At 35.2% G+C, this 19,077-nt stretch overlaps 1 protein-coding gene across 1 annotated transcript in view; it reads right to left on the bottom strand.

Annotated features, from left to right (window-relative positions):
- Window positions 1-6,637: 6,637 nt before the first annotated feature.
- LOC109046183 (AT-rich interactive domain-containing protein 3A-like) overlaps window positions 6,638-19,077 on the bottom strand; it is a 68,290-nt gene continuing 55,850 nt past the window's right edge. Inside the window, exons 4-7 of the mRNA XM_042756609.1 lie at window positions 16,836-17,080; window positions 12,994-13,275; window positions 11,774-11,863; window positions 6,638-9,944 (exon numbers count right to left, since the gene is read on the bottom strand). Of these exons, the coding sequence (XP_042612543.1) occupies window positions 9,784-9,944; window positions 11,774-11,863; window positions 12,994-13,275; window positions 16,836-17,080 (778 nt within the window). The 3' untranslated portion in view covers window positions 6,638-9,783. The remainder of the gene's footprint in view (window positions 9,945-11,773; window positions 11,864-12,993; window positions 13,276-16,835; window positions 17,081-19,077) is intronic.

Genomic DNA, 19,077 nt, shown 5'->3' with positions numbered 1-19,077 from the left:
TAATAATATTTCACAATATAAATTTTTAAATCAAATAAATGCAGCCTTGATGAGCATAAGAAACTCCTGTAATATATATAGTTAGTATACCAGTCTGGCAAGTAAACTAAAAAATATTACTAGCCAAAATGGCTGTGGTTTTTTTTTTTGGGGATAAAAACACAATCATGTTTTATTTCTCAGTCGATTTCAGTAGGCCTACATAAAAACGATTTGCATGCAAGCTGATTGATTACACTATTAGGCTACTTTGCTCATCTGTAAAGGTGCAAAATGCATTTACTTACACATATTTGAGAATCAAGATATTTCATGATATATTTTGGGAATATTTTGAATAAAAATAAAAAAATAATAAAAGGTTTCCGTGCTGAAAAAAACAATAGACACCATTACAAAATTTGTAATGGTTTTACTGGTTGTAATGGACCCAGTTGGTCTCTATTGGTAATTGGTTGCCTTCCGTAGGTGGCTTGTTAAAACCAATAATGGAATATGTCCCAAAACAAACTACAGAAAACCATTTTTAATGATTTTAATGGTTAAAAGTTGATGGATTTTAATGTTTATAATTGTTATTTGTAGTGGAAACCATAAAAATCTTCTGTGATGGTATTTATTTTTTTCAGTAGGGACATAAGCCTATATCAGTTAAAAAAAAAAAGTGATGTGACATACAGCCAACTATGGTGACCCATACTCAGAATTCGTGCTCTGCTTTTAACCCATCCAAAGTGCACACACACACAGCAGTGAACACACACACCGTCAACACACACCCGGAGCAGTGGGCAGCCATTTATGCTGCGGCCCCCGGGGAGGGCAAGGGCACCTCAGTCGTGGTATTGCCGGCCCGAGACTCAAACCCACAACCTTAGGGTTAGGAGTCAAACTCTCTAACCACTAGGCCACGACTTCCCCATTATACAGTAATATTGTGGCTGCTGTGTGTCACATGACAAGCACGAGAGACCTCCCCCCCACTTGTGCCCCCTCAAAAAAGAGTGCATGATGCCCCTGACACTACAAACATGATGCAACATTCATATTAGTTGAAATTGTTATAGATTACTTCTAGAGATTGGAGTGATACATGACATGGTGAAAAAATGACTTAATGAATAATACTTAAAGTAGGTTAAGATGAATTTTAAAACTGTTCCCCCAGTTACTCTGGTTTAGAACTGCCCCTGGATTCTCGGTCAGAGAGAAATTGCCCAAAAAGGGGCGGTACTCCACAGAACCTGACTTAACGCTGATTGGACTGTATTCACAGAAGCAGAGCAGTCTAGAAGAGTGTCAGCGGTGGCTGAATGTGATAGAAAAAACCCCCTCCCTTTCACACTTTGGTGGTGTCAGTATTTGAGCAAGTACATAACCACCCAGTGTTCAAAACTATTGCCTTACTTTAGCCCGATTCACAACGGTTAGCTTATAATAATGTTTTGTAACTTGAGTGGTACTCAATGTCCCGTTTAAGTGATGAACTGCAATACTTTTTTTTTTTTTTATTTAGTGATAAGTAACGTAACGTTTTATTCATGAGATACAATTGTGTCTACAGATCTTTCAGCCTCTGTAGCACCAGCAGTGCTATATGCAAAAAAGTTAACGTACAGCCCTGCCTTACATGTTCATTCCACTAAACGCAGCTTTGAAGCCCTCATTATACAGTTGTGGTCAAAAGTTTACCTTACAGTTACATACCTGCGAAATTTTAGTTATTTTACCAAAATAAGAGGGATCATACAAATTGCATTTTTTAGTACTGACCTGAATAAGATATTTCACATAAAAGACATTTACATCGTCCAGAAGAGAAATATTATGCATTGTATTGATGGCAGCTGCTGGAAACCCAAATGGATTGACAATAAAACCACCATTAAAATGGCTCTTTTGTAATGCAGTAATGGGGCAGTAATGTTGCACAGGACTCCATTTGTAAGGCAAAACAGAAAAATAAGCAAAAGACTAGCGTGGGCCAGCTGTGTTTGTTGGGATGTCAGCATGTTAGTGGCAGCACATTCATCACTGTGCTGCATAGCTTTGGCTCTGCTTTGTGTGTTTTGGTGAATTTGCATTCTAAATGTTTCATATTATCTTCACAAAGGCAGGTGCAGCATTGGCTTGGCAGGATTCGAACACCTAGTCTCACAACAAGCAGACGGACAAAAAAAAAAAAAAAAAAAAAAAAAAATTCCTGTTAGCCTATTCAGTGATTTATCTTTGTTGATTTGGCACCCAGAAACAGCGTGATAGTCATTGGCTCCTGATGTAATGCTTGACAATCCCGATGGAAAGCAGAGCTATACATATCCTCAACATCAACAGGTTTTTCCTCTTTGTTTCAGGATAATGTTTGGTCTACTCTAAACAGCCACTGACTTTCTCAATAGTCCATGAAAAGTCTGTTGTTGTATTGCTGAGCTGAGTCAATTTCTAACCTTTATATAAAATATTTTGATTTTTTGGTTGATATTCTGTCTCTATCTGTTAAAATAAACCTACCATAAAAATTACAGACCCTTCATTCCTTTTTGTCTAATTGGTTCCATAAAGAACCTTTAACATCGTTTTTTTAAAGAAAGCTTTGACTGGATGGTTCTTTATGGACCCAAAAATGGTTCTTCTATGGCATCACTATGAAGAACCTTTTAAGCACCTTTATTTTTAAGAGTGTGGATCATTCTTCTCAGGTTGCTCTTGAAGTGACACTCCCTTTGAGTAGCCCAATAAATTTCATTGTTACAAAATATAAAAGCCATTTGATCCAGGATCAGTGAAATGCTGATACAAAATATCACCTTGCCTTAAAGGGATATTCCACCCCAAAATGAAAATTTTGTCATTAATCACTTACCCCCATGTCGTTCCAAACCCATAAAAGCTCCGTTTGTCTTCTGAACACAATTTAAGATATTTTGGATCAAAACCGGGAGGCCTGTGACTGTCCTGTAGACTGCCAAATAAATAACATTGTCAAGGTCCATAAAAGGTATGAAAGTCGTCGTCAGAATACTCCATCTGCCATCAGACGTGCAATCTGGGTTATATGAAGTGATGGGAACACTTTTTATAAGCGAAGAAAACAAAAATAATGTTATTCAACAATTCCTTTGTCAACAGTCTCCTCTTTGTCTCTCCATATCACTGTATGTTGTGTATGCTCTTCTGTGTCATCCGCGCCACAAGGATGCAATGTTTCTTATGTGTATTTAGCTTTGATTTGAAATAAAACAGCGCATCCTTGTGGCGTCTGCGTCTGATGGCAGACGGAGTATTCTGAAGATGACTTTCATACTTTCCTGGACCTTGACATTTATTTGGCAGTCTATGTGACAGTCACAGGCCTCCCAGTTTTCATCCAAAATGTCTTAAATTGTGTTCCAAAGACAAATGGAGCTTTTACGGGTTTGGAACGACATGGGGGTAAGTGATTAATGACAAAAAAATTTTGGGGTGGAGTATCCCTTTAAGGTTTTTGTCTTTAAGGTACAATGCCACTCATATGTAAAAACAATTGAAAACATTCCTAAAACTGAACAAAGCCAGAAAGAAAGCAAAGACCAGAACCAAGAACACCAGCTAAATATTAAAGATAACAATCAAGACCTATCAAAGTACAAAAAAAGAATAAAAGAAAAAAAAGAAACAGACTACAACTAAGAGAGAAAATTAAACGAATGAACCAAAACTTTAGCATTTAGAAGTGACATTTAGAAACAAATCTTTTAAATTTTTTGAGCTCATTAACCATTGCCAGTTCATTCATAGTTAAAAAAAGTCAAAAGTAAAATATGTCTCTGATAATAACGTAGAGTATCAGATTACAATACATAATAATGACAAACAGATACTACTCTATTGTTTTGCATTAACATTAAATGTTCTTGACTTTGCTCAAAGAAAAAAAGATTTAGATAAATTTTTCTTCTCAGAAATCATACATTTGTAAGCTAATTAATCAGTATTCAGAACATGATGCCATCAGTGGAATATGCTGTGGTTGCTAATTGGTATTGACAGCACAAAGCCTGTGCTCTTAGATCAGCTGAGCTAATCATCTCTGACAGCCGTGAGGTGATTCTAGTGTGGAATCCTGCTCCTGAGGTCAAAGTTCAGCGCTCAATCAATGGTCGCCAGGACAGCAGAGGATCAAAACAGCATCTTTGTTGTTGTTTCTCTTATCAGTATCAACCAGTTAATGATAGTGTAAAATCAGAGAAAACAACTCAAAATGTAATGATGTGGCTTCATTTGAATCAGGTGGCTGAGTTTTCTTTTTCTTTTTTATTAATAAAGAAGACTTGATGCACATCACAATCCAGTACACCTACTTATAAACATCTTGATTTCACTGTGCTGTCCATGAATGATGAATTATCATATCCATAATTAAACTTATTAACTGAGATCGTTCTCTTGCTGTAACAGAAGTTCAGGCACTAAAATGAAATTAGAGTACAAGTGATATGCAGTCGGATGAGATGTTCTTATGTGAAGAAAATATACAGAATAATATATTGTGTTAATATACAGGAATGCAATATACACATTGTGTATATAACAAGGAATTGCCACTTTCTGTTTATTGAAAAATATTTGCATGTATGAATATATATATATATATATATATATATATATATATATATATATATATATATATATATATATATATATATATTCACATTTGGCAACATTTTTGTGCATTGTACACAGTTATGAGGGAAATATATATTGTGTTATTGCATTATATTTTCCAGTATATTCCTATATATGTTTGTTTCATAAAGCATGTGGCCGATCAAAATTAAATGATAAATATATTAGTTTGGTCCATCTTATGGATAACAAGACAAAGTATTATTTCATAAGTGTATTCAAATAATCCCACATTATGTATTTCATACTGACGCTATAATGATTATATTTATTGAGTCATTTAATGCATTTCAGTGTTCAGAAAAGTTTTTAAAGTTCAAAACAGGATTTCAACAAACAATACTTTTGGTTCTAATACACACTGGCCTCCAGTACACACAAAACTCGTTGTCTACCTGTCCTGAACTTGAATTGATGGTCTCCCTGACTTTATAGTACCTCCATTGATTGTGAAGGTGCTTGTCAGTGATGCATAAAATTAACAGTGTGTTATAGGGCATGGATTTCTGCCAGGCTCTGACAAGATAACCCATTATTGGACAACGCTGCTAATTTGTTTTTGTTTATTCCGAAGTGTAATGTAACACTCCTTGAGCCTCAATGATAACTCTATTACCTGCAAATCCCAGGCAAAACCATTGACAGACACTAATCTTGGCCTACTCCTAATTACGTCAGGTTCTTGGGTCTTAATGAAGCGATCTTTACTCCGTTTTAGCTGCTTAATGCTGCACACACCCCTGGTATCATTAGTTTAATTGCCTGCGTTTGCAGTGCGGGACTTTGACCTTTGTCCAGTCTGTCTCTGTCCTTTTCCAGTTTGTCTTTGTGGTTACTGTGGAATCGAATTGCTGATATTCGCTCTATAATACTAAGCTGTGTTTAAATTCTGGACCATCTGCTCTTTCCACACAATCTCATTATGTTTTAATATGAACATAATGAGACTGACGGCTGTCTTGTTGTTGTATACATCTTGTCGTTTATTGAACACTTGTTGCTTAATTTGCCTTTTGAGTGGATAGCTTTTTAACACAATCCTTTGTCAGTAAACACGGGCTTATCAACAGTTAAGTGACCTATCATCAGGATTCCAATCTTCTTTCATTTTTTTTTATGGCTCAACTCTGGATTAAAGTGTGAAATTTGTTGGATTCCTGTAAAATCATTCGCTTGGTGTATACAAACAGATTTAGATAGAATTTATTGCCATCACCTGTCTAGAAACTTGGTTCCTGTAGTGTAGCTCAACTAGTTTGTAGAACTAGCAACACCAAGGTCATGGGTTTGATTCCCAGGAAATACACAAACTACTGAAAAACATGTCACCCTTAAAAAATTTGCACAGCACAGATGTACTGTATTCAACTGAGCAACAGTAAGGCGTAAAAAAAAAAATTTTTTTTTTTTTTTTACAGTCTCCGATGGATCATGGACTGGAGTAATTGCTTTTAAAAAAATCTGCTTCACCAACAAATGAAAAAAATCAAAAATTAAATACATTACAATAAAAACAGAATATTAGAATAATTTCTGAAAGATCATGTGACACTGCAGACTGAAGTAATGACTGCTGAAAATTCAGCTTTGCATCACAAGAATAAATGACATTTTAAATATATATTAAAATATTAAAAAATTATTTAAATTGTAATAATATTTCAAAATATTATTATTTTACAACAAAATAATTTTTGATTTTATAAATACAGCCTTGGTGAGTGTTAGAGATTTGTTTTTGAAAACATAAAAACCCTGACCCCAAACATCTGTTAGTGTAGATGTAAAATAGTTTATGCTGCAGCCAGTGGTTCCTCCTGTATTTTATGTTTGGCAATTTCTTTCTCTCCAAGACCTTTCATAACCAATATCACATATTAAATCAATATGAAACTTTATTTCAATGATACTTTTATTACAGCAGTTTAACAAACATTTAAAACCAAAAGAAAACTCAACTGGACATTAAAGTGGAAAGCAGTACTTTTATTTCTAATTATGCTAAAAGTCTATGGCAAAACAAACAAACAAACAACAACAAAAAAAACCTCTCACCAGTTTTTTTTTCTTTTTTTTTAACCCCTGAGCACCACAATCCAGCTTTCCCATAATGCACTGGATTTATCCAAAGTGAATAAAAGGAAAATAAGCTTCATACACAGCGTATACTAGGATCTAAAATCTACCAGCATAGCATCGCAGACATAGCTAAACAAGGTAAACAACATGTTATTCTTTAAGCACATGAGTCAATCTTTTTTTTAGAATGATAAGTCTTTTTATGAACAAATGTTCCAACATTGTCATCAGTAAGCCTGTGAATGTGATTTCGTAAAAACGTTGGTTATGGAATCACTCTGATTCATGTTTTTTTTTGCTTCTCCAGAGTTTTCTGGAGACCAGAGTTTGATTTGCTCTAGAAATCTCTGCAGTCTAGTGACACGAGCAGAAGAGAGAACAGACAGCCATGTGAAGGAATAGACAGTGCCACTGCTGTGAAAAATAAGAGCAAGTCTCTTCATACGCTGATCAAGAGGTAAATTACACTGAACAACAGGAATCAGACAATTGTGCATTGATTGTGCCCTCTGTAATTCCACATAAATATAGACTATATATTTTCATTACTCCTTGCTCCTGCACAACAACAAAATGATGGTCAGGTTTACTTGTTTCATTAATCATTAGTTGTGCTGAGACTCTGGAAACTGTTATTACATTCTTACATTGCCATCCGTGCACTGAGACTAACTGAATATACAGCTTGGCCTTTTTTTTTGGATAACATTTTGATCCAAGTGCTTAAAATCAAGTTTTGCCGCAGCAGGATCAAATGAAAACATTTTTCTGCTGCTTGAGATTAAAAGTTAAGAATGACAGTATCGGGTTGAAATCATAAACCCAACAATACTGTCACATCTTTGGCATTTTTAAAAATAAGTCCTGTTCTGAGCATGTCTCCACATTCAAATCCCATTAAAGAGAGTACAAAAGAAAACAATGGATTTTTTTTTAGTTAGTTTTGATTTAGAGTAGGTTATATATTTTCTGAAAGCCACAGTTAGTTGTGAACAGAAAAAAACACTTCATTAACTAAACGCTTAACTTAAGATGAATTTTAGATCTGATTCAAACGTCTACTGATACTGTGATGAAGAACCCGGATCATATCCATATTGAATCATTTTGAACAGTTGTATTCATAAAATAGTATCCTTCTGGTATTTTATTTCCCCCCGTGCATAAAAATCAAAACAAAACAATGGCAAAACAAGCAAAGAAAAGGACGCCGTGTCGAGCCCTGTGTGGTCCAGCCTCTGGTTCTGCAGCACAAATCACGCAGGCAGAAGTGAATTTGGACCAGAAAGGCTATGATTAAAAACTGGCTGCTGTGATTATGTTGTTGGCACAGTCTATCACAAATGAGGTAGATGTGTGTTCATTATATATTCCCTTCTTTGGTAAAACAATACACAATAGAAAAAAAATCCAGTGATTTGTTGAAAAAATATTTTCAAGTGGCTTCACAATAAAAATCATAGAAATGAAATAAATGAGGTATATCTTGTTTTCATAATCTATTATCTGTGTACAGGTTTGCAGGATTTGTGAGGTATTGGGCTGTAATAAAAAAAGCGATGTTTCTGAAAGCACTGAAACAGCCCAAGTTTCAACATGAAAGGAAGAGAATAAAAGTAATAATAAATACTTGAAATCGTCTACTGAATTCTAAAAAAAAACGACACAATAATATCCTCCCATTTCCTTACCAACAGAAAAGAGAAGAAAAAGAAATAAACAAGACGAGAGTGTGAGCAAAAACATAAAATAAGAAAGGAGAATGGAATAAAGGACGAGAGGTGAACTCTCAAATGCAAGTGCGTTGTTAAAAACTTGATGAAAATTGGATTCTATTCACGACAGAGATCTCACCTCATGAACTGATGCCACATTCAGCCTGTTCACGGCACATAATCTTCTTCTCAAAAGCCTCTCTTTTCTGGTTGAAATACATTTTTTGTGATCAACATCCAGCTCACAGTCACACGTCACAATATCATTTGACCCTCGACTTCTGAAACCTTTATTAATCAGTGTGACCCATTTTTCTGTTTACTAAACCATTTAATGAACACTTAAATCTCTCTGCTATAAAACACGAGCTGAGGTGCTGGAAAATCATTAAACACTGTCGACAAGTGTTCCCCAAATAACTCACTAATCAATGGAATATATTTCTCCACGGCCGCAGGCCAAAACCAGTCACGAGAAGAGAATATAGCAGATATAATTCTGTCAGCTTTCCTCAATATCAAGCTATACATGACCAATCTTGCACATATGGCAAGAATTATGATTCTCCCAGTCCTTTAAAGATTTCGAGAAGACTGCTTCGATGGATATAATGATATATTTTCTTTACAAACATATATTTAAGCAGTAATACAGTAAATAACTGTTTCTCCCTGACTAGTTGATGCCCAAGTTAAATGGGATGTGCTTTTGCTTAAAATCAAGATATTAAAATTCATTTTAATTTTCTGATAATTTGCAGTGGCATCAGATGTGTGATGGTGGTGATAAAACTCTGCATTAATTATTGTAACATTATCAAATAAACCACTAAAATGTTGCTCTTGTTCTCTTTGGTTCTAGCTGATAGTAGCTCTTGCGGTTTGATTCAAGAACGCAACAAGTAAAGATAAAGATGCCACAACATCAGGATCTGTGTAGGAAAGTGAATCTTGCTTTGATGCAGCATTCACTCTGTCTGAGGAACATCGCGTCCTCTCGAGCATCACACCGCTCCTTGTGTTCATGGTTCATTGTCACGTAGTACAGTTTAGTCGCTCCACACTGAATAATGCATCCTCATAAGAACAAAATTACAAGCTGCAACTTGCTGCATATGTAAATGTACCACACTCCAAATGTGCAGCTATCAGCTGTTGGTGCTCAGCCTTAATTGAAGTTTTTCAGATGACGGACGCTCCTGTCCTGATTGCAGGGGGAGGGTTAGAAAAACAGTAAAAAGTGTATATTGTATATTGAAGGAGACAGAAAACAGCGGTCCAACAGAATGACCTAGAATGACCCTGTCGGGGGGAAGGGAGAAGCTCAAGGGGAGGTGGCTGGTCCGTGTGAGGAGGAAGAGGAGGACGGCTGCATCTGGGTGCTGAGGCCTGGGCTGCTGCTCTTTCCCTGTGAGCTGTGTTGGTGATGGACTTGCTGGCTGCCTGGCATGAAACCTAAGGTCGGCTTACGGGCAAACAGGACCCCTGGAGTCAGCAGACACATATTTAAAGTTAGTTTCAAAGCATATAAACACCCAAACCACCCAACACCAGCAGTTCAGTCACTCAATCAGTTTGTATATATTTATTAAAAACATTTAAGTGCAATTAAAAATATTCTTATGCAATAAATATTATGATTATAGATCATTTCATGCAATAATTATATCACAGTCAATAGTAATGTAAATAATAACATAAACATATAATATAAACAAACAAACAACATGTTTTGTATGTGATCAACACCCCCTTGACTTTTTTTTCATTCGCACAATACCGGAGATACAGTAACTGAAATAAATGGTGTCTGTATATTGATAAAGAATCTGAATTTTGTTAAAATCCACATGAAAAATGTGAAGATGCTGACTAAAGAAACACTTAGATTTTGAAAGGATATGAAGAAAGTTAATTATAGATTTTATTTAAAGGGGTCCTATTATGCTTTTTCACTTTTTCAGCTTTAGTTAGTCTGTTATGTTGCTGTTTGAGCATAAAAAAGATCTGCAAAGTTACAAAGCTCAAAGTCCACTTCAAAAGGAGATATTTTACTTAACAGAAATCACTTTTCAAAAACTACAACGAACGACTCGTTTGGACTACAACACATATTTTCCGGGATTTGTGATATCAATAATATCGACAAATGGGACGAGACCTGGTTGAGCTGCACTAGAGAAGGCAACGAGTGTTATCACTATGTCAGAGAGTGTGTTTTTCGAACAATCTAGTATAAGAGCCTGCTCTAGTACACCCCCGAAACAAAATCAAGACTTTGTAAAAGAGCATAATAGGACCCCTTTAAATTAATTGCGGGAAATTCTCCTAAATCAAATGAATCACATATATCTAAAATTTTCGGAGGATATCTTCAGAATCTAGGATAATTTCAGACATGATAGGATTGGTGAAGGCAAATCATAAGCCTGTCACTGCCAATCCATTTTGTCAAACTGTATGAAGTAGACTTATGTGCTGTTCAAACAGATCTTTAATTTCTGGTATACTGTATGTAAAAAAATCTTTTTTTCAGTGTCATGCACCATGAAAACATTTTTTTTTTTTTTTTTTACATATAAATTGGTTACATTTAAATGTTATAAAAACGTCTCAAGATCCCTTCATTCACTTCTATTAATTTCTGATCTGTCTCTTTTTACACACAAAGAGGCATCCTGTGCAAACAGCCCCTTTCTCATTCTGTGCTACTACTCAGTGTGACTTGGCAAGGACATGATTAAATACATATTTGTTTATATATTTTATTTTAGGTTTTTAACATAATATACAAAGCAAAGAGTTTAAACAAAGCAATTAAATTTATAGTTTTTATTCGACCATTTCTTATATAATTAATTATGCTAAACTAAAGCATTAAATCATCCGCCGTAGAAAAAACCTTCAAAGCACTATGATCTAGGGCTCTACAACTTCACAGAGAACAAACCTTCAGTAAAAATGATAAATCTGATGCCACTTCAACTTGATCTCCTGAAATGTTTCCAGCAAGCTTATGAGCCATCTTCTAGTAATTACTGTCTCTCGCACATCAGGCACAAGCACTGTATCTAGCTGTAAAGGCGGAGGGCCTTTCTCTTGGGCACGAAAGACAATAAGCTCCATCGACCTCCTGGCGCCCAGGCCCAATTTTAAGATATTTAACTTTTTTAACTCTATTGGACTTGCCACTTCATTACGATGGATTTTATAGCAAAGACATCAAATTGTGTGGAGGACTAAGCGCGGGGGTGCTGCTATAACTTATTGAATTTCCTGCCTGCAATTACATCAGCAAACGGCGCTCTATTTACCTGTGTAGACAACCCCATTTATTTCTATTGACATGTTGATGCTGCTAATGCCGTTGGTAGACAGGTTCAATGCAGTCTCTTGTCTATCATCTGTCAAGAGAGGAGCCAGAGAGCGAGAAAGAGAAAAACTCAATATGAGCATTTATAAAAGGAACACAAGAAGCAAGAGAAGCGTGCCACCAACTATCGGTGATAACTCATGAGTGACAGGATAAGGAGGGGTTTATTAAAAGAGTTAGGGGTGACTACTGTCAAAAAATGGGGCTTTCACTTCTCTAGATAGAGAATTGCATGGGGCACCTGTATCATAAATAAAACATTTCTTCACTGTTTTCTTCACAAACTGTTAACATTACACACAATGTATTCAACAGACATACATTAAGTAGTTTTTTTTTAACCAAAAAAGGGATAAATAACACACAAGGATTCATATTTCCAAGAGGTCAGCGACTTTCGGTTTTCACTCTTTCATTACTGTGGATATCTGTTTGCAGGTTAACACAAAATATTATTTAATATAATCTTTAAATTGCAGAGTTTTTCTATGTGAAAATCCTGCCCAGCATTATATCATTATGCTACATTGTCCCACCATATAAGAGTAGCAATGATGCAGAAGACAACAAACACAACTTGTTACAGTTTTATAAAATAACAAGAATATTCATCATTCATAAACAATTATTCATAATACATATTCAGAAATAAAATGTTTTTCATAAATTCTTTCAGTATTGTTTTGAGAATTATTCTCTCACAGATGACACTGATCATAATATACTATACTAAAATAAAATAATTATTTCATTAATAAAATGTTTTTCATAAATTCCTTCAGTTTGATAAAGAAAAAATGGGAAGGCTAATGTTTCGTCATGTTTTGTATGGCAGTCAAACTTAAGGCTTTCCAAAACTGCTGCCATTTCATTCATCTTTCAAGTTGCTGTTATGGGAACAATACACTATGGAAGTCAATGGGGACCAGAAACTGTTTGGTTATCCACATTCTTAAAAAATATCTTTTATGTTTAAAAGAAGAAAGAAATTCAAACAGGTTTGGAACAGCTTGAGGGTAAGTAAGTGAGTTTTCATTTTTGGGTGAACTATCTTTTTACGTTTGAGTCTTAAAAGTAAAAAAAAACTAAAATAGAGAATTTTGTGAAAGCATATACTGAACAAACATATATGAGAACCATCTGCGCATTCCTTGCACCCACCTCTGTTGTTCAGTTTGATGTTCATGGGTAGCTGGGTTGCCATGGCGAAGAGATTCTGCTGTAATGCATGTTGCATTATTCTCTGCTGCTCCTCTGCCATCAGCATCACTTTCTTTTCCGGTGGCTCTCCAGACTCCAGCTTCTCCCGGAGCTGCTCCAATGCGGCTGCTTGCACAGCTACTGCAGCCTGAGCCGCAGCCGCCTGAGCTGCACTGTGGTGGCTGGCCAAAGACACAGGGATGCCCACCCTGTTAGTCAAGCAGTTGGACAGCATGGAGTCCTCTGTGGAGCAAGAAATCATCATTAAGTCTGTGTGTAACTTCCTTAGGTGACAGAACACTTTTACAACAAAACAGAAATAGTGGACCATGTAATAGGGATGGTAAGATTCACCGATTTGCATCGGTGCATTGGCATAAAAGCTTACGATGCGATGCATCGATTTAAATAAGCGTGCATCGGATACAGTTGGCATTTGTATCGCGATGCATCTTTTCTAACATATCTGCATCGGTAAAAACCGATTTATTCATATATAATTATTAGTAGATGCGCTATTCTTTTACTAGTTATAAAGCGACCAATATTTTGTTATGTAACTTTTAGACTGATTTCTCCTTTCTGAACTGTTGCAGAAGCGCGTTCTCTCATCACCACTGCAGCTGCTACGTGATTATGACATATCACAACAACACTACGGAGACCGAGAGGTGTCCTCCTGAGAGTTACCACCTAGAACGGATTAACAGCGTTACAGAGAACGAGGGATTCCAGTACCTCCTCCATGTCTTGGAGCCAAGGTACCACATACCAAATAGAAAGCTTACTGAGAAACAAATCCCTGCTTTGTATGACAAAGTTAGACGAGAGATAGCCGAGTCACTAAGCTATGCCCAACGAGTTGCAATTACGGTTGACGGCTGGACGTCTTGTGCCACGGACTCATATGTAACTATCACAGCACACTATATTGACAATGAGTGGGTTTTGAAAAACCACGTTCTTCAGACTAGAGTGTTCAATGAGGCTCACACAGGGAATAATCTAGCAGTTTTTCTCTGTGACTGCCAATACTAGTTTTTCTTCTATATATATATATTTACATTTTTGTTTACCTGTTTGTGAAAGGTTTTTATTTGTATTGCTTATGTTAAAAAAACAGCACCTGCTTTTTGCTCACTGAGTTAGCCTGCTGAAATCACATTAGCCTGCTGGCAAATTACAATAACATTTCTTTATTGTTTATCCCTGAGCAGCATTCCTAAATTGTTTCACCTGTTAAATGTGTGAGCTGTTAAAAGTAACTTGTGACAAACAGTGTTGGGGGTAATGCATTACAAGTAACGCGAGTTACGTAATCAGATTACTTTTTTCAAGTAACTAGTAAAGTAACGCATTACTTTTTAATTTAAAAGAAAATATCTGAGTTACTTTTTCAAAAAAGTAACGCCAGTTACTTTGTATTCCCATTTTTTGACTGACAAGCCTCCTGTTCCTATATTGGGAGAAATCGGAAGTATGGAGGCATTGTGTGCGCTGTGTGAACATGATGTTACTGTAGTTCTAGACTAAATGTGAATGTGCATTAATTCATCCCACTCACAAAAAAAAAAAAAAAAAAAAACAGATTTAGTATTCATCAAAATGAATCAAAACAGTGAAATGCAAACTCAGAATATGACGCAAACCTGCAATAACTAAATATATTAAATAACACAAATGTATCTATTGCCATTTTATTAACAGTGTCTTTGCTGCTGACCTTTAATGATCCAGTTCAACCATACTAATAATCAAAAATGACTTTAGATAAACTAACAATTGTGCTTCATTGTTTTTTTTTTTATTGCTGAAGAGTGTTGAACCTTCTTCTCCTGTGTTCTACTGTACAGACGTGAATTTACTTTTCCTTCAGCCTGATACAAAATCAATACAACACATTACTTTAAATAAAAATTAAATAAGCAACAAATATAACTTCTTATATTAAAAACAATCAAGCCCTGCTCATATTTAAAAAGTAACGTGAAAGTAACGCAAAAGTAATGTAACACATTACTTTCCATAAAAAGTAACTAAGTAACGTATTTAGTTACTTTTTTAGGGAGTAACGCAATATTGTAAGGCATTACTTTTAAAAGTAACTTTCCCCAACACTGGTGACAAAACAGGAAAAGAATGTCTGTTTTTATTTAATCTTTTGGTTTTGTAAAAAAAACTAATCTTTTGTTTGTGAAAGAGCCATGTGTAAAAAGTCAGATGGCACTTAAGATACTTTAAGATAAGATTTCTGTTGGAACAAAATAAATAAAAGTTAAAATATCTACATACTGAATTGCACAGCATATTATTTTTCTCCATTGCATCGTATTACACTGAATTACATCGTGTTGAATCGAATCGAAATCGTATCGCACCGCATCGTAATAGCAGTGAATCGTATCGCATCGTTGGCTATGCATCGAGATGCGTATCGCATCGGCCTCAGTTATGGAGATGCACATCCCTACCATGTAACATCCCAAATCTTGGGAAAACTGCCAACTTAAAACAATTTCCTACTGTTTTAAGTAGTGGACGATTTACCCATAGTTTATAGCCTATACATTGAAATAACCTTGTATTTACGATGCTTAATTTTGCCACACCGAACACTTACAAACAGTGAAGCATAGCAGTTGAGAAAACTGAATTTTCAGCAGTCATTATTACTACAGTCTTCAGTCAGTGCCACACGATCCTTCAGCAACCATTCTAAAATGCTGAATTGCTGTTCAAGAAATATTTCTTATTATTATAAATGATGAGTAATACTTTTTGTTGGATAGAAAGTTCAAAAGAACAACATTTATTTGAAATAGAAGTATTTTGTACCATTATAAATGTCCTTACTATCACTTTTGATCAATTTACCGCATCCTTCCTGAATAAAAACATTTATTTCTTTAAAAAAACAAATCTCACTCACTTCAACATTTTGAATGGTTGGTGTATTTTATTCTTTTTTATATTTTATTTTAATTATCTGACATTCATTTTAATACTGTGGACCTGATTCACTTAAAATCATCATTTTATATTGTTAAATGTTTTTGCAAATGAAAAGGAAGTTATTCAATAATCTGAATGCAGCATTTTATTCTACAAATTTAGGTTTAGAAATATGCTGCAACAACATCCTCACAGGAAGTATGAGTATGAAACATAGGTCATGACATCTATTTAAAGCTGCTTTGTAAACACTAGAAATACTGTCAGATTCGTAAGGCTCTTTGATCCTTAAAGTTGCGTGACTTTTTCCATATGGGCACATTACTGAATCATGAACTAGCCCATGTGTCTTTGTGTTTCATTGCTCCTGCTGCTGTGATGCGGAAACTGGCAGAGTGGGCAAGAGGAAGTCCTGCAAGCTGTTTCCTGTCTGCTCTGATGACCATTCAAGCCACTGCGTGGAATAAGCGTGAGTAAGATGTGGCAGTGTTATTGTGTAAGAGAGATAACTTCTTCTTTGGAGGATCTATGTTGTAATTAACATGGTCTGCAATAACATTCAATTTCCTGATCAGGAATAACACTTTTCTTTCTCTTTCTTTTTAAAAATCAACCATCAATAAAATGCTGTTTTTTATTGTTGTATTATACATAATTACATTTTCATTTTTATTATTTTATCTATTTCTCAATGTAGTCTATATTATTATATCGATACAGCAAAGAATTCTTGTGCAAGGGAGGTAAAATCTTGTATTTTTAGCTGTATCTTAATATTTATTATTTCAACATTGATTTTTTTTAAGGTATTCCAGAAATAGGTTGTGACAAAGGGAAATACAAACACAAACCTTTCTTTATAACAGAGGTCTGAGTCATGTGCCCACCGTTAGGAGTGGGCATGCTGATGTGGGGCATCTGGAGTTTTGGGGAAGCCAGCAGTGTGGGGGTTCCCACGGGGGAGTAGCTGAAGAGGGTGGAGCCATAACTCTGTCTCCGCCCTTCACGACGGTTGCTGTCGATAGCTGCCTGAAGCTCCCCGGGAGAGCTCAGTCCCCGCTTTTCACATTCATATGGATAGAGGTACTTCATATACCTGTAGACAAAAAAGGACAGAACGTGAAGCTACACCTAAATATCATATAAAAGCTCAGGAGCTTTACTCAGAACAAACTTAATGTTTCTGAGACATTTTTAAAATGACTTTTGATCAGAAGATCTCAAAGTGATTGTTATGTACAACCCTCTACATTACAAGTAAATCACTCGCATATGCGACTAAATCTTCACTCTGGGAGACTAAATGATATCTAATATTAGCCAATGGCTAATAAATTCTCAGATTTTGGTTTTTACTCGCCAGTAGTGTGGTGGAACTTAGTATAAGTTTAGCCACAGAATATTAAATTGCCAATCAATCATTGCACCTGGCGCTCACTCTCCATTAAGCGATCCCTATTTTGATTTGACATACCGTAAACTCTAGTGTGAAGCGCACGCACCGTCCTTTCTTAACACACGCATGAATCCAGCAGAGATCAGAGAGATTGACCGATACACGTAAACAATATTTTTTGTTGTATAGTTCCTGTCATTAACAGCATTCCTTTGGATTATTATCTTTTAAGAACTTTTCCGGGTAGTGGGTCCATTATTGGCTCAAACCTAAATCTCATTGGCTGGCGCTCCCTATTATTCCCTGTTTTATTTCAGAAACAGTGAGCGACCAAACAACCTGCACCATTCACCCAGTCTCAGTAATCCTTAGTACTCCTAGTGCATTTTAACTTAAACTTGAATTCGTGACATATTATCTTAAGATTTTACTTGTCAGATATTTTTTATACATATACACTATATATAAAAGCACCATACCATATAGTTATATATAAGTATTGAGTGCACATTCTTCCTCTCAACAGTGCAGAAAAATATATATATATATATATATTATTGTTAGGAGGAGGACAGAAAGATTACACTACAATGTACACTACAATGTATTGAGTGCACATTCTTCCTCTCAACAGTGCTGTGAAATTTCTTGCATTCCTGTATTTACCTGACCTGGATGTGAGGCCAACTGTCTGTTCAACTGTCTACATAAAGAGCCTTTTTTGTTTTTATATATGTATATGTGTATAACGTAATAATGACTGCCTTCAAATTCCATAGTGTTTTCTTATGACTGACTACAGGGCTACAGGACACCTGCATGTCTTAGAGAGTTATGCAATTGTGTTAAATAACAGTGCTGAGAGTGGACTTGCACAAACAAGTTCATGTGCTCCCCAAGTACGTCAGCGATTTACACAGAAAGTAGCAACAGAAACAGAACTATATTTCTGAAACACATACAACATGTTTTCATTAAATTAGTTAAATATTTGAGTCAAATGTAAAATTTCCTAAAATTCATAAAGTTAAAATCTCTTTATTACTATTAGGGGTGCAAAAAATCAATCAAATTAATTATATGACAATAGTAAATTAATCAAATGAACTGCAATTAATTGCATATACACTACAATTCAAAAGTGACATTGAAGACTTTTACATTGTAATAAAAAGATTATATTTTGACTATTTAAAAAAAATAATGTATATAAGTTGTATAACAAAAAAAAAATATTCTGAAAAGAATTATGAAAGAATTTGTTTTTCAACATGAAAAAAATTATTTCTGAAGCTTCATGTGACACTCAATACTTTTATAAAGGCTGCTGAAAATTCAGCTTTGCCATCACAGGAAATTACATTTTTAAACATTAAAATATAAAATAGTTATTTTAAATTGTAATAATGTATTTCACAATATGACTGTTTTACTGTATTTTTGTTCAAATGAATACAGCCTCTGTGAGCCTAAATTTCTTAATTTTGAACAATAGTATATTAACATTTTGCTGAAGAAAAAAAGAAACTTAGATGAGTGTTAGATGAGTAAAGCATTAGTCAAAAAGCAGCTTTAGAAGTCAATATATTGTCTACAGCAATCCATTTGGCAATCAAGTCTGTCAATGTGTCTTAGCAGTTGTTCACACAGGATGCGTTCTTTTGTTCAGAGCCTTTATACATATGCAGAATGTCTTT

The sequence above is a fragment of the Cyprinus carpio genome, chromosome A5 (assembly GCF_018340385.1).
Source record: "Cyprinus carpio isolate SPL01 chromosome A5, ASM1834038v1, whole genome shotgun sequence".
Taxonomy (NCBI): Eukaryota; Metazoa; Chordata; class Actinopteri; order Cypriniformes; family Cyprinidae; genus Cyprinus; species Cyprinus carpio.
Note: the sequence above shows the minus strand (reverse complement) of the source record. Positions and strands in the feature narration are given on the sequence as shown.